We start from the raw sequence: 14,116 nt of genomic DNA on the forward strand, positions 1-14,116 counted from the left end.
ATTGTTCAACTACAGGTCAGTAGCTGGCTGTACATCAAACTTACATTTACATTTATGCATTTGGCAGATGCTTTTATCCAAAGCGACTTACAGTGCACTTATTACAGGGACAATCCCCCCAGAGCAACCTGGAGTTAAGTGCCTTACTCAAGGACACAATGGTGGTGGCTGTGGGGATCGAACCAGCGATTTTCTGATTAACAGTTATGTGCTTTAGCCTACTACACCACCACCACTAAACTTGCTCACTCATTTGAGATGACGTATTTTTATTTATTTGAGAAAATATTTATTTTGATTTTATTTGAATAAGTTGTACTTTTTTATAAGTAGGTTGCAGTCGGTTGCAGCAGTATTGACAGACTTTATTTATTTCAAGAAAGACAGAACTTGTTCAGTAAACCACTGTTTAATAAAAAAGAAAAAAAGAAGCAATTTTATGTTTAGTTTTCTCCCTGCTGTAGCATGTGAGAAACATGATTGGACTGGTGGTGGTGTAGTGGAATAAAGCACTAAACTGTTAAACAGAAGGTTGTTGGTTTGATCCCCACAGCCACCACCATTGTGTCCTTGAGCAAGGCACTTAACTGCAGGTTGCTCCGGGTGGATTATCCGTATAATAAGGGCACTGTAAGTCGCTTTGGATAAAAGCATCTGCCAAATGCATAAATGTAAAATGTAAATGCGACTTCAAAACCAAGGTACATACCGAACCATCATTTTTGCTTACCGTTACACCCCACGATTCGACTGTTTTCAATTTCCGGTCTTTAGTGCTTTCACTCACTTTGGCGTACATTCTTAGTGGGAAATGTAATGTTTAAGGTATTACATTTGTAAAAATGGTAAAAAATAAAACATGCCGATACTTCACAGAGTACAGATTACCGTTTTTTTTATAGAAAGTGCCTCACCTGAGTGTGTAGATGACATGAAGAGATGGAGGTTAGTTATGTTGATATCATTAATTATGACAGCCATCAACTGCACAAGTTGAGCCTGAAATTAATTTTTACACTAAGCAACTCTTAAATGGTTGTTGTTCTCCTCTGGATCACTCGTTTCTGGAGACCAGAAATACAAAACAGGCAATTAGAATCATCATGGCGTCGTCCAGTGGTTGCTCAGGAAAACAGTGGATACCTAAAGTAAAAATAGGAACATAACCTATTTCGAAACAGGTTATGATCATAGAGTGTGTTGCTATGGTTACTAACATACTCTGAAAGATACTCCGGTTTTTGGAACAAAAAGTTGAGGTTAACTGCTTACTCTGAATAAACATACCCAGTTTAGTCATTAAACGTGCTTTCTGGAACAGACCCTTTACGTAGGTTAAACTTACCAGGTTTAGTCGCTAAACCTGCTTTATTGAACAGACCCTTAATTAATAGGTTATAGTTTAAATGACAAATGGACTGCACTAATAAAGCCAGAGACTTCTCGCTTCTCTCACGTTAAGAAAAAAAATATTTTAACGTATGTAATAAACCTTGAGTTAAGAAACTGCATTTTAAATATCTAACATTTTAAAAAGTGGACTGTTTTGACATTTTATTCAGTGTACAATAGGTAGTGGACAATTACTGTATAAAACTATCCATCAATTCCAAAATCAGGAGGTGTTGATTATAACATTTCTGGAAAAAATATAATAAAATGCAAGCAATCACTAGATGGCAGGCAGGGGCAGGTTTACGATTTCTGAGGCCCCAAGCAACCGACCAACCCGGAGCCCAATTTGGAAGATTTTGCTTAAAAAAATTACATAAAATTGATTTTAAATCATAATTTCAAAATAATAAATCGGCCATTGTAGCCAAGTACATTCAAAATGTTCTAATTCTTGTTCAAAATAATTAATATATTTTCCAGTTTTTTTGACAAGAATGTGATCAAAAAGCAATATTTACCAACATATATTTTTACAAAACATTTTTTTCTTTTCTTTGCACACCTTTTTCAACAGGGTGTGCAAAACCTACTACTACACTCACTAACATTTTGAAATTCAGTTGTTATTTATTATTATTATAACCCAACAATTATTACAAATTCGTCTCGCCTTTTTGAGACCTGAAGTTATTTTTAACTAGACACTGTGTCTAAAAATGTGCCGGTCCTGCATGAGACATTGAGGAAACAGTGAGACGCAGTGCAGCAATCAAGGACATTCGTCCAAGTTTGTCCAGAGGGGAACCTTTAACATGAACTGCTCTTAGAGCGCTGACAACAGTGTGTTCGCATGTTGTGAACCCAGAACATCTTGTCACCCCTCAAGCGGTTTTTGTGGAGCATTCCCCCTCTACTGATGGCAGGACCACTCCATTCACTTGCATTAAAAATCCATTTTCTTGCCTTCAGTTATTGTGCTGGCTTTCATATTCCAAATTTCTGAAACAGACGTGTTCCATCTTTATCATATTTAAAAGTATTAAATAAAAAACAATAAAAAATCCTAAAAGGAATGTCTATCATCCATTTGTCTGTAAACTCTTGTGCATGTGTAATATGTATTCTAATTAACAGGGTGATGTCACCTTGCCAATTACTGTGCCAATATTTGTCACCTTGCCAAATACTAACACTTTATAATTTGACACTCGTATAGTAATAGATAATTTCAACTATTAATAGTATAGACAATAAGACTATTAGATTTTTTTCCCTACATGGCGCGCATGCGCGCGCGCGTGTGTGTGTGTGTGTGTGTGTGTGTGTGTGTGTGTGAGAGAGAGAGAGAGAGAGACAGAGAGAGAGTTTCGCTTGCAGTCCACTGTGTCTTTTGTGTCACCAATAAGCTAATAGACCATGCTAACTTAATCCCATGTGGCACAAAGTGGTACTGGAGCTCGCTGTAGTTCAAGACCATCTCCATGGCGTGTGCTTTTGGTGTTGCAGGGCCCCCCTTTGACCACACATCGCTGTTCGCACACACCCTGGCTCTGAGCTTTAAGGGCAGTCCAGGGATAAGTTCAATTATTTGCCTATTCAGATCTTATTTTCTCAATTGCAAACCTGTGTACCATCCCTGTTGCAATGCAAAAACAAGAAGAGAACTGTTTCAAAGTTTGATTTATTGTTTATAGAAAGGGTTTTCCTAAACAGCGATGATAAGATCCCAAGTGACAATCTGAGATATTCTGTTTTCTTAGCTGAGCAATTTCAGAAACTGTGTCATTTTGGAAAACACTCTTTTTTTGTTTTTTATGCATTATGCCACAGTGCATTTAATTCACATTGTGAGTATGCCCTCTCCCACTACATGTTATTTCAACAATATAAAGGAGCCAACTTTATGATATCACTGTTACAATAGATTCAGCTGATATACCTGTGCATTACATAGATTTCATAATTGCCATGTATTTGAACACGCTTCCTACAATACCTCTTGTTCGCTGACTCTTGAGCACCATTTTATTAAGCCAGTCTTGTATGAAAGTCTCCACTTTAGTTTTGACTAACCACCATGAGTATAACGAGACCAAATGTGTTGGTGGGTGACCCCTCTGGCTTGTCAGAGACTCTGCCCAGAGGACATTCATGGGGTGCATGGCATGCCCTTGCACGGTCAAGTCCTCCTGTAGATGATCGCAGGCATTGAGCATGTGCTGACGGGGCTGCAGGAAAAGTGAGACTCATAAACACAGTATGTACAGTCCTCCCACCTCACCCTGTGCTTTGCCCTGCCCTGGTGATTTGGCCACTTTATAGAGGAACACGTCATAGTGAACTAACGGATTGGGGTGGGGTAAGATTTGGCATATTTGGGAAGGTGGAGCTCTACATCAATTGTCATTCGGCCCTACAAAGAGAACACATGCAAAGACAGAAGCACAAAGCACATTTCCATTGGCACACTCTGAAAAATTGCACACTCATAAAATTTGTTCTAATAGATGTTGCTACATTGTTTTCTGACCAAAATGGTGTGTATTGTGAGAGCATGTTTGAATATCATGAAACCTGTCATGAAAACACATGTTTTTATTATTTGTATATACATATACAGTATATATACTTTGCATATAAATGTGTGTGTATATATATATATAATACAGTATATACCATTTATATGCAAAAAAGTAAAAACTTTGCATGTGTTTTTATTTTGATACAGTAAAAAAATTCTGCATAACAATATAAATAATTACTACAAAAAATAATTGTGATTAGAAAAAAAAATACCAAAAATATGGATGCATCATGGTAATAAGAATTTTCATGACAATTAACCCTCTCAATTATAATTACCGTAAATTAAAAAAAAAAAAAAAAAAAATATATATATATATATATATATATATATATATATATATATATATATATATATATATATATATATATATATATATATATATATATCTTTCTGCAATAAAGCAAAGTAAATATTCTGTAAACTATAATTATTTTTAATATTAGATATATTAAACTGTATGTGTATATATATATATATATATATATATATATATATATATATATATATATATATATAAAACATCTGGCTGCATTATGGTAATAAAATTAGGTGGGAAATGTGCTTTATTGTTATTATAAGAACAACAAAAAATTAAGCCAAAACATTCTAAAACAGTAATAATTTTATTGATTCAAAATACAGTATATTTCCCAATTCATCCTTATTTTTATTTAATTTTGGATGTGAAATGTGACCTGGGCATGTTTTCGTGACATTCACCCTCAAGATGTTTCACATTCTTACTGCCTCTTTCTTGCCACTGCACCTGCTACTCATGTGCTGTTCAACATCAAAAAGACATGCCAAACTCAGCAGGACAAATCATACTTTGGTAAAAGGGGGTGTAGGGGTATTTGTTTTTTTGCTTTTGGGCCATACTCTATTGGGCACATTTCCATTAGAAAGACTTCTCAGCCGCCCTGCGATGGACTGGCGACCTGTCCAGGGTGTCCCCCGCCTTTCGCCCAATGTTAGCTGGGATAGGCTCCAGCCCCCCGCGACCCTGTACACAGGATAAGCGGTTGACGATGGATGGATGGATGGAGACTTCTCAGCCCATATTCAAAAGGCCTCATTAATAATCGTAAGCATTCTGCATGTTATGATGAACTCCACACAATCCAAATCTCCTAAATCAATGTGCTATGGTGGCTGAGTGTGTGTGTGTGTGTGTGTGTGTGTGTGAGCGTGTATTTATCACTTTGTGGGGACCAAATGTCCCCATAAGGATAGTAAAACCCGAAATTTTTGACCTTGTGGGGACATTTTGTCGGTCCCCATGAGGAAAACAGCTTATAAATCATACTAAATTATGTTTTTTGAAAATGTAAAAATGCAGAAAGTTTTCTGTGAGGGTTAGGTTTAGGGGTAGGGTTAGGTTTAGGGGATAGAATATAAAGTTTGTAGAGTATAAAAAACATTATGTCTATGGAAAGTCCCCATAAAACATGGAAACACAACATGTGTGTGTGTGTGTGTGTGTGTGTGTGTGTGTGTGTGTGTGTGTGTGTGAGAGAGAGAGAGCTCATATGTGTTTTATTTGAAATGACCAATGGTTGAACTCTGTTTGTGATCTGGCAGAGGTGAATAGTTTAAAACATAAATATCTTCATTAAATATCACATTGAGGTAGATTTGTTTGGGTTTAAAGTGAAATTAAAAATCAGGCAGAATTGGTGGTCATGGGACAAAGGCATTTAGGTGGTGCATTTCAGAGTCTTGAATGGCAACGAAACTTTGTTTTGTTTTTACATTTGGTGACATGCAAATGAGGGGTTTCCCTTTATATGCCATCATAAACTGTTCCACTTGAGTGATGGAAAATGAAAGAGCGGAGAAACTTGTCTTTTCTCACTCTAGCTATGACCCATAGTATCAGAATGTGTTTCTATTACACCCCTCGAATTGCATTTAAAGCCAACACACCAGAAAAAGGAATGGGAGGGAAAGCAGTGAAAAATGAGAGAGAGAAGAAAGCAAGGGAGGAAGAGAAAGGTGGGGAAATCGAGCTGGTTCTGGACAAAAACGTATTGAGACAAGAGTGCCTGGGGACATGGGGACATTAGCATGTCTTTTCTCTTCAGCCAGAAAAATTCACAATGTCTGTGAGACTCAGGGCAACCTCAGGGTACTACTGTATTTTGTTGTTGTTGTTATTTTTTGTGGGTGTATACAGGTTTGGCTACACTTGTTAATGCCAAATAGAAAGCTGACTTGTGAGGACATTTAAAGTGGTCCTCACTATTTGAATGGCTCATAAATTGGCCAAATTATGTATCTAGTTAAATCTAATAATGTCAACAGGTTTCATTGAGGGTTATGGGCAGGAGTAGAGTAGAGTAGAGTAGTTAGTTAGGGGACAAAATTGACTCAAATCTGGCAAAACTTCCCTCTGGAGACATCAGTTGGAAAATCAGTTCAACATTTTATTTAAGGTGTGAAAATTCTAAATGGTTTCATAGGGGTAGGGTTAGGGTTTTGATTAATCTATAGCTCAATTGTATATAATTATCCAAAAAATTAACTACATAGAAAATGAATTAACGTGTATTTCGGGATGACTTCAAGGAATTTAACACTAAAACTTAAAGTTCATACAAAATAATTTTGTTTAACCATTGAACCACAACACTTACTTCGAAGATGACTTACTTTACCACTAATAGTTCTAAACACAAATAACTAATATTGGCATCATATTCATTCATTTTCTGTTATAGCATAATTTCATGTACAGCTGCTTTGAAACAACACCTGTTGTGTAAAGTGCTATACAAATAAATTTGACTTGACTTGAATTATCATAAGATTTATATACAAACAATAGAAGCCTATGTTCTGTGCCCCTTCAACAGTTCTATGCAAGAGTGTAACATTCAGACTGTAGGGTTGCACACTTTGTGGACCCTCCCTTGTTTTTGATACTCATGCATATGTGGTTGTCATAGTACCAGGCAGGAATTAGATTAGGAAAAATGCTGTAATAAGAGTAGCAGCCACAAGATCAGATTTGGCCAAAGCTAACCAAAGTGCTCTTGAGTTTTGAAGTAGAAACTAGTGTGCTCTGACTGGAATTGGGCTCCACATACAAGCCGACTCACATGATTGTGTGGTCTATATGTACCCAGGTCTGATTTCATAGGCATCTGTGGTGCATTGAGAAAGCACTCATGTCTCTGTCTATAAGAGGATGAAGTGGCCCTTATTCTTCACTATAATACCGATTCACACAAAGAGACATACCAACCAGGGGCCCTTGTTGTACTGAAAACACAGGATGGGACCAGATGAAGACAAAGAAATAATCAAATAAAATAGAAAATTACATTAAAATACTTTTAAAAATAAAAATAATGGATGACTTTGCTATAAGTCAAATGGTCTCAGCTGTGTGTCTGCTGCCTTTAAACCTGCGGTCTCATTTGAGCTTGTAATCTATTAGTGTGGTCTGGAGATGAGAAATTCTGTGGCTGTAACTGAAACAAGCCACATTGCCCAAAACCCATAAGAGGAAACCACCATGTGATGCATTTAATCAAGAAAGAAATCTTGGTGGGTCAGTTTAGTCTTGTAAAGATTAAGAATTGATGATACTTTGATACACCAAGTAGAGGGAACCTAACTGAATCTAGTAAGCCTGATTTGATGTAATATGTCAAATTAATTCAAATGAAATTATTTTAATTATTAGTTAGATAGCACAGGAAAGGTCAGCATGCTGAACATAATCAGGTAATAAGCATCACTATATTATAGCTAATAAAATATTTGCTTAATGGTTTATTTAATAAATAAATACTGAAAGTACTGATCCACAAACTAGGTTCAAGCTCCACTCTTCACCATGATGGTAACCTACATCTACACTACAAACACCACAAAACAACAAAAATATTCTAAATCCCAACATAAATCATCAAACACTAACAAGTTTCCCCCTTTATATTCATCTTGCGCAAAGACCCATAAAATAACACTTAATTTAAACATTAACTCTCTCTGTCAAGTCCCATGCAAAGCATGCTGGGAACTAGAAATTCTCTGCCCAATTACAGTTAACCAAACAAAACATATTTATGTTGTCCCAATGCACATGGATTAAGCAAAGGCCTCGATATACTTCCATAGAAGCTCTTCTTCGTTCTTCATTCAGGGGTAAAAACAGGTTCTAAACAGTCAGGCAATGGTATACTATTCCCGAACATTCAAACAATGGTCCGACCGCTGTGGGAAGCATTTAGAAGTACATTTAAATATGCTACATGTAAAATTTATGTAAAAACCTTATAAATGTGTTCTCAATGACTTTATGGCTCATTATGGGTAGAATTCACATGAGGTCAGTAAAAGAAGCTGTTTTAACCACTCGATGATGATTTAAAGTATGCAGTAGAAAATGTAGCATGCTAACATGCTACATGCGGCCATAATATGCACTGGCAGAACAAAGATAAAACAATGATGATAGAGGCATATCTTTTTTAGAAAGGTGTGTGAATGGCTTTTGCTGCAGATGGCACATGAGTGAATGGGCACTTGAGAGTATTTGAGAAGATTTGATTTCCTTAGTAGACTAAAAATAAATCACATAACTTGGTCTTGGAAAATGTCCCTAAGCGAACGATCATACAGATGTAGGTACATTTGCACCAGCTCACTAATAACTCTGCACATGGATGTGTTCACATTAACTGATTTTCTTCTTCTTCTTCTTTTGGTTTGATTGGTGGTTAGCAAACCAACTTGCAGATGCATTACCGCCACCTACCGGACTGGAGTGTGGAATAGTAGATTAGCAGGAAAAGGGAGAAAAAAATACAAAATTCTTTCTATTAGTCCTGTTTCCTTCAGATACTCAATTAGGTAACTGTATATTTCCCATGATCCCTCTCCCAGGAGGTTTCCTATAATGATATTTAGCTTAGCTTTTTTTAATAATGGTATTAGTTCTTTCCTTTCCTCCTCATATCCCCTACATTCCAGCAGCACATGTTGAACAGATTCAGGCTGACCACAGTGTGCACATCTACCAATTGGGTTTTTACCTATTTTATGAAGTGTCTGATTAAGTCCAGTATGTCCAGTCCTGAGACGAGTAATGACTGCCTCTTCCCTTCAGTTCCTGCCCAGCCTCCTTCCCATACCAACGTGATTCTGTATATTATAGAGATGTCAGCCTGTATCATTTATGTCCCAGTACTTTTGCCATATTTTCCCCACTTGACTCTTTATAACTGTTTTGCCCTCAGTTTTACTCAGCGGTATTTTCATGTTTACTGTTTGCAATTTGAGTGATTGCTTGGCTAGTTTGTCAACAACCTAATTTCCTTCTACTCCTACATGAGCAGGAACCCAAGCATAGCAAACCATCAGACCCGTATTGTGTAGTTTGTATATAAAATTATGAATTTCAAATAGTTTTCCTCACATTTACACCTGGATTCTGTGCTAGAGTATTGTCCCTACACTGCCTAGCTCTTACAGATAAAATGTCTGAATTTAATTTTTACTAATGTTTCTGCCAAAAGCTCTGCTTTTTCTATATTACTTACAGCTGAATTGAGGCTGCTTAGCAACACCGGTATTGTATTGTTTCTCTTAATTCCACTCATTCTTCTGATCATTCCCCATATGTCTGACAGCTGTGTCTCTCTCCCTATCCTATTACAATATTGCCTCCAGGATCCACGTTTAGTTGTTCTGATAGTCTTCTGAACTACTGCCTGTGATCTTTTGTACTGAATTATTGTTACTGTGGCAGCGGGGGCGTGGTCAAGCGCCCGTCCGGGAGAGAAAAGCTGTAAGGGCGCTTACACCTGAGCTAAATTATACCTAACTCCTGTGTCTAATTTCAGTGAGCACGGGAAGAGCGGCATAAAAGTGGCAGCCACAGAACCTTTGAGGGGGAGAGTCTGACACAAGGAAGCCTGCTGTGTTCCTTACCTCTTTTCTCTCCCGGACGGGCGCTTGACCACGCCCCCCTCTGCCACAGTTACTAAAGAATGATCGGTCTAAATGCCATGTTCCTTCTTTTTACAGCTTGCCTACAATTTTCATCCCACCATGGTACACTCTTTTTACCTCTGTTCCCTGATCCCTTTGGTATTGTTTCCTCTGCTGACTGTATAATGACTGCAACCAATTCTGATTTTGACTCACGGAACAACATAAACAATATTAGCCATCAGCCTAGGTGGGTGGAGGTCCAGGTCACACCTACCGATGACGTGGACCAATGGCAGTAAGAAGGTGTTTAACAGCCGATAAAATTTTTTCCTAAAAGTTCGCCCCAGCAAGCTGTTACGAACCACCGAAACGAATGCAAAAGCACCATCTTTTTGGCCAGATTTTGTTCGTAGGAAATATATCAAGGCCTTAAAGCTGACAAGAATTAACTTTTCAATTGAATCAATATTTTAGGAATATGTACAAGGGTGAATTGAGTAAAAACTACAATGATTTAGACTGACGATAGTGAAAGTTAAAACATTTGAGTGTGGGTCAAATGAAAGTCTCACTTTATCCCTAACACCTCAAAAATCTATGCACATTCCAAAGACTGTTTGTTTGGAAGTAGACCAGTTTCAATTCATATTTGTCAGTTATTTGAAAGGAGCCAAGGGAAAAAGCAGTAAGATAAGTGTAAGCAGTATGTTTGGGACACCCACCTGGAATGCATGAGTAATAGGCTTCCCAACTCTTGCAAAGCTTTGTCAGTGCAAAGGTGTAAACTGATGCAGAATCCAGTGCACTAAATGGGAATCAAAAAGCCATGCACAATCTCAAGCAAAGCAAGAAATGAGTGAGTGAGTGAGTGAGTGAGTGCAAGAAAGCAATTGGCTGGAAAGAAGCGCAGGCTAGGAAAACACAGGGACAAGGACTTTAGTGTTAAAAAGGTTTATTTCAACAGCTGTCAGAATTGTATCTGTTTGTAGTTTATATTTCCAAAAAAGTACAAAATAAAACAAGTACATCAAAGGATTAGAAATCACATCAAAACAAAGACACATTGTGTTTATTTTTCTTAATATCAATCCAAGTTTTTTTCATATATTTATACATACTCACTGAATTAGTCAGACAAACATCGAAACCTCTCAGTAGATTTTTCTTTAATGATAATGTTTTACATTTTAAACCAGAATATTTTTTCTTCTTTTTACAATATACACCAACGCATGCCATTATTCAGTTAGGCAGGGGCAGGTGTGTGTGAATATATAAGGGCTGGGTCAGGGGTGGGTCGACTACAGGGCAAAAATACTGCAACAAGGGGCAGGGTAGGAGGCGGAGGCTGAGTGGGGCGAGGGTTGGGTTTTCAAAGTTTTCTGTCATGTGGTGATGGTGTGTGGTGAAAGTGGCTGCTCGTAGCGTCTGTTGATCGATGCTTTAAGTGATCGTGGACGTGGTTGCGTGGGGTGTTTTTTCTGCTGTTCTACATCATGTTGTTCTGTAGCGAGTTTACCTCCGAGGAGTTCTCCTCGCCCGGCACCTTATGGTTCTCGTGCTTAGGGGTGAGCGAGTTCTGGATGTTCAGCGACTCGTCCTCTTTGGGTGGGGGGGCCTTCACGGGGTCCTCCAGCTTGTTCTGGGCATTAGGATCATCCTGAGAAATCACAGTGCCATGTTAGCTTCCTGCAACAACCTCTTAATGCTCAGTACTTTATGAAAGCACCTACTATATCAATTTAGAAGAGAAATATCTGCTAGTAATCTTATTTATGGCCTTTTTTCTTTTTTTAGAAATGTGTAATTTTGTGGTGTGCCATTGACAAATAAGGTTGTGTGAGGAGATATAAATCAGAAATCTTTTAAAAATCATCAAGTTTGTAGAAATGTAATCTTGTGTTCAGTTTGGTTTCATACATTTAAAAAAAAATGTTGTTTTCTACACACAAAAAAATTAAGAAAAAAAATATTTAAGGACTTTAAAAATATCATGTGGTATTCAAATATTTTTAAGGTATTAAAAAAGAAATACCTGTAAGGGGAAAACCTCACAACCCCAAATTTACTGTTACCTCAAGATTGCACTATGCAATTACCATAAAAAATATATAATATTTAGATACATTCTAGGATTGAACCAGAAACAAAATGAGTATACTTGCCATTCAGTTTAGCAAAGAATGAACAATAGTAATTGTTTACATACACATAAATTAAAATAATAAAATAAATTTATATTAAGGCTGCAATGGTACATGTATCTGCACCTAACCGAACGGATACACGGCCTTCGATATGGTACACACAGTCACACAAATAATTACATATCTTAGCTTGCGTGAAACCAATATAAAAACAACATATAACAAACAATACAAATCGCGTAGAACTAAACAGAAAAAAATTGCGGAGCAATACGGGACCGCGCGGAACCAAAACTTAACAGATCGCCACATGGTACACTAGAAACTGCGGATCAGATAAATGGATGTGAAGTTTATACTAGCTTGCTTGCTATTTTTCCCAACTGTGATGGAACTAAGCAAAAACTATATATGTCGTACTTGAGTTGTGAACAGGACGAAGGCTATTTCACCAAAGTCAGGTATGCCTCCATGTGTCATAAATCATTCACATGTGTCACTTCAGCTTATGAGAGAAAAGCATAAACAGCCTGTGCAAGTCAATCTCGCCACGGCTTTCAAGCAGCCACTTGCTGCAAACGATAATGAACGCAATATGAGTATTTATTGCTCCACATATGAGACCATACTCAGTCGTCGAGAACACAGGATTTTGTGTACCATTGCAGCCCTAATGTATATAGTGAAACACTTTAGCGTCACATCCAAATATTTGGAGTGTGATGGCACTGCAGGAAAAGATATTGCAATACATATTTCAATTGACTTCAGTCAATGTAAAATCAATGATTGAGGCTGTTTATTCCTCTGGGCAGAGCAGAGGCTGTATGATCCACCCGTCCCGATACACATGCATACATGCAAACCCATAAAAGCTCATACAGCCACATCCCACACACCTTTCCCATCACTGAACAGGAGAAGCCATGGACTTATACAATAGCTTTGGCAAGATGAGCTCATCTGCCATATCAAATAAGCTTAGGACTCTCTCTGTGGAATAACCATTCAGCTGCCTTTAATTAGTGCAGTAATTGAAAAAAGACATGAAAAGAAAACCTTTGATCATCTCAAGGGAATATTCCTGGTTAAATACAATCATCAGCATCTGTGACATGTTGTCGATTACCACTGAACATCATTTTGACTCATTCCTCAGTGTATAAATGCATATACACGGATCAACCATAACATTAAAACCACCCGCATAATTTTGTGTTGGTTCCCGTCTTGCCACCAAAACAGTGCCAACCAGCATCATAGCATTCTGAGATTATATTCTTCTCATTACAATTGTACAGAGCTGTTATCTGAGTTACCGTAGACTTTGTCAGTTAATCAGACTGGCCATTCTCTGTTGATCTCTCACATCAACATCAACAAGGCATTTCTGTCCACAGAACTGCCGCTCACTGAACGTTTTTTGTTTTGGGCACCATTCTGAGAAAATTCTAGAGACTGTTGTGTGTGAAAATCCCAGGAGATCAGCAGTTACAGAAAAACCCAACAATCATGCCACGGTCCAAATCACTGAGATCAATTTTTTCTCCATTCTAATGATGTGAACATTAACTGAAGCTCCTGACCTGTATCTGCATGATTTTATGCACTGCACTGCTGCCACGTGATTGGCTGATTAGATAACAGCATGGATGATTGTTGGTGCCAGATGGTCTGGTTTGAGTATTTCTGTAAGTGCTGATTTCCTCCTCTGACAAAGTCTATGGTAACTCAGGTAACCACTCTGTACAATTGTGGTGAGAAGAATAGCATCTCAGAATGCTATTCTGAGATTTGGGTTGGTCCTGTTTTACACACGAGGCACGAGGGGGATCTACACAATATTAGACAGGTGGTTTTAATGTTGTGGCTGAAAATGTGTATATAAAAACATGTTTACAATAATACACTTATAGTAGTCTATGTCTACGGGGCAAGTGTGCTAGAGGATTTCAAATAAAAACTCTCAAGCACATATTTTTCGTGAAAGCACTTGCATGGATTATTAATTAAAAAAAAAAACATTTAAGTTTATAATTGA

The 14,116-nt window shown here is 37.5% G+C and overlaps 1 protein-coding gene across 8 annotated transcripts in view; it reads right to left on the reverse strand.

Annotated features, from left to right (window-relative positions):
- Window positions 1-10,863: 10,863 nt before the first annotated feature.
- Window positions 10,864-14,116, reverse strand: part of cspg5a (chondroitin sulfate proteoglycan 5a) — a 39,409-nt gene continuing 36,156 nt past the window's right edge. For all 8 annotated transcript variants that reach the window (XM_052146943.1, XM_052146941.1, XM_052146938.1 and 5 more), the window contains one exon: window positions 10,864-11,588. In XM_052146943.1, coding sequence (XP_052002903.1) covers window positions 11,418-11,588 — 171 coding nt within the window. In that variant the 3' untranslated portion in view covers window positions 10,864-11,417. The remainder of the gene's footprint in view (window positions 11,589-14,116) is intronic.

The sequence above is a fragment of the Xyrauchen texanus genome, chromosome 17 (genome assembly GCF_025860055.1).
Source record: "Xyrauchen texanus isolate HMW12.3.18 chromosome 17, RBS_HiC_50CHRs, whole genome shotgun sequence".
NCBI lineage: Eukaryota > Metazoa > Chordata > Actinopteri > Cypriniformes > Catostomidae > Xyrauchen > Xyrauchen texanus.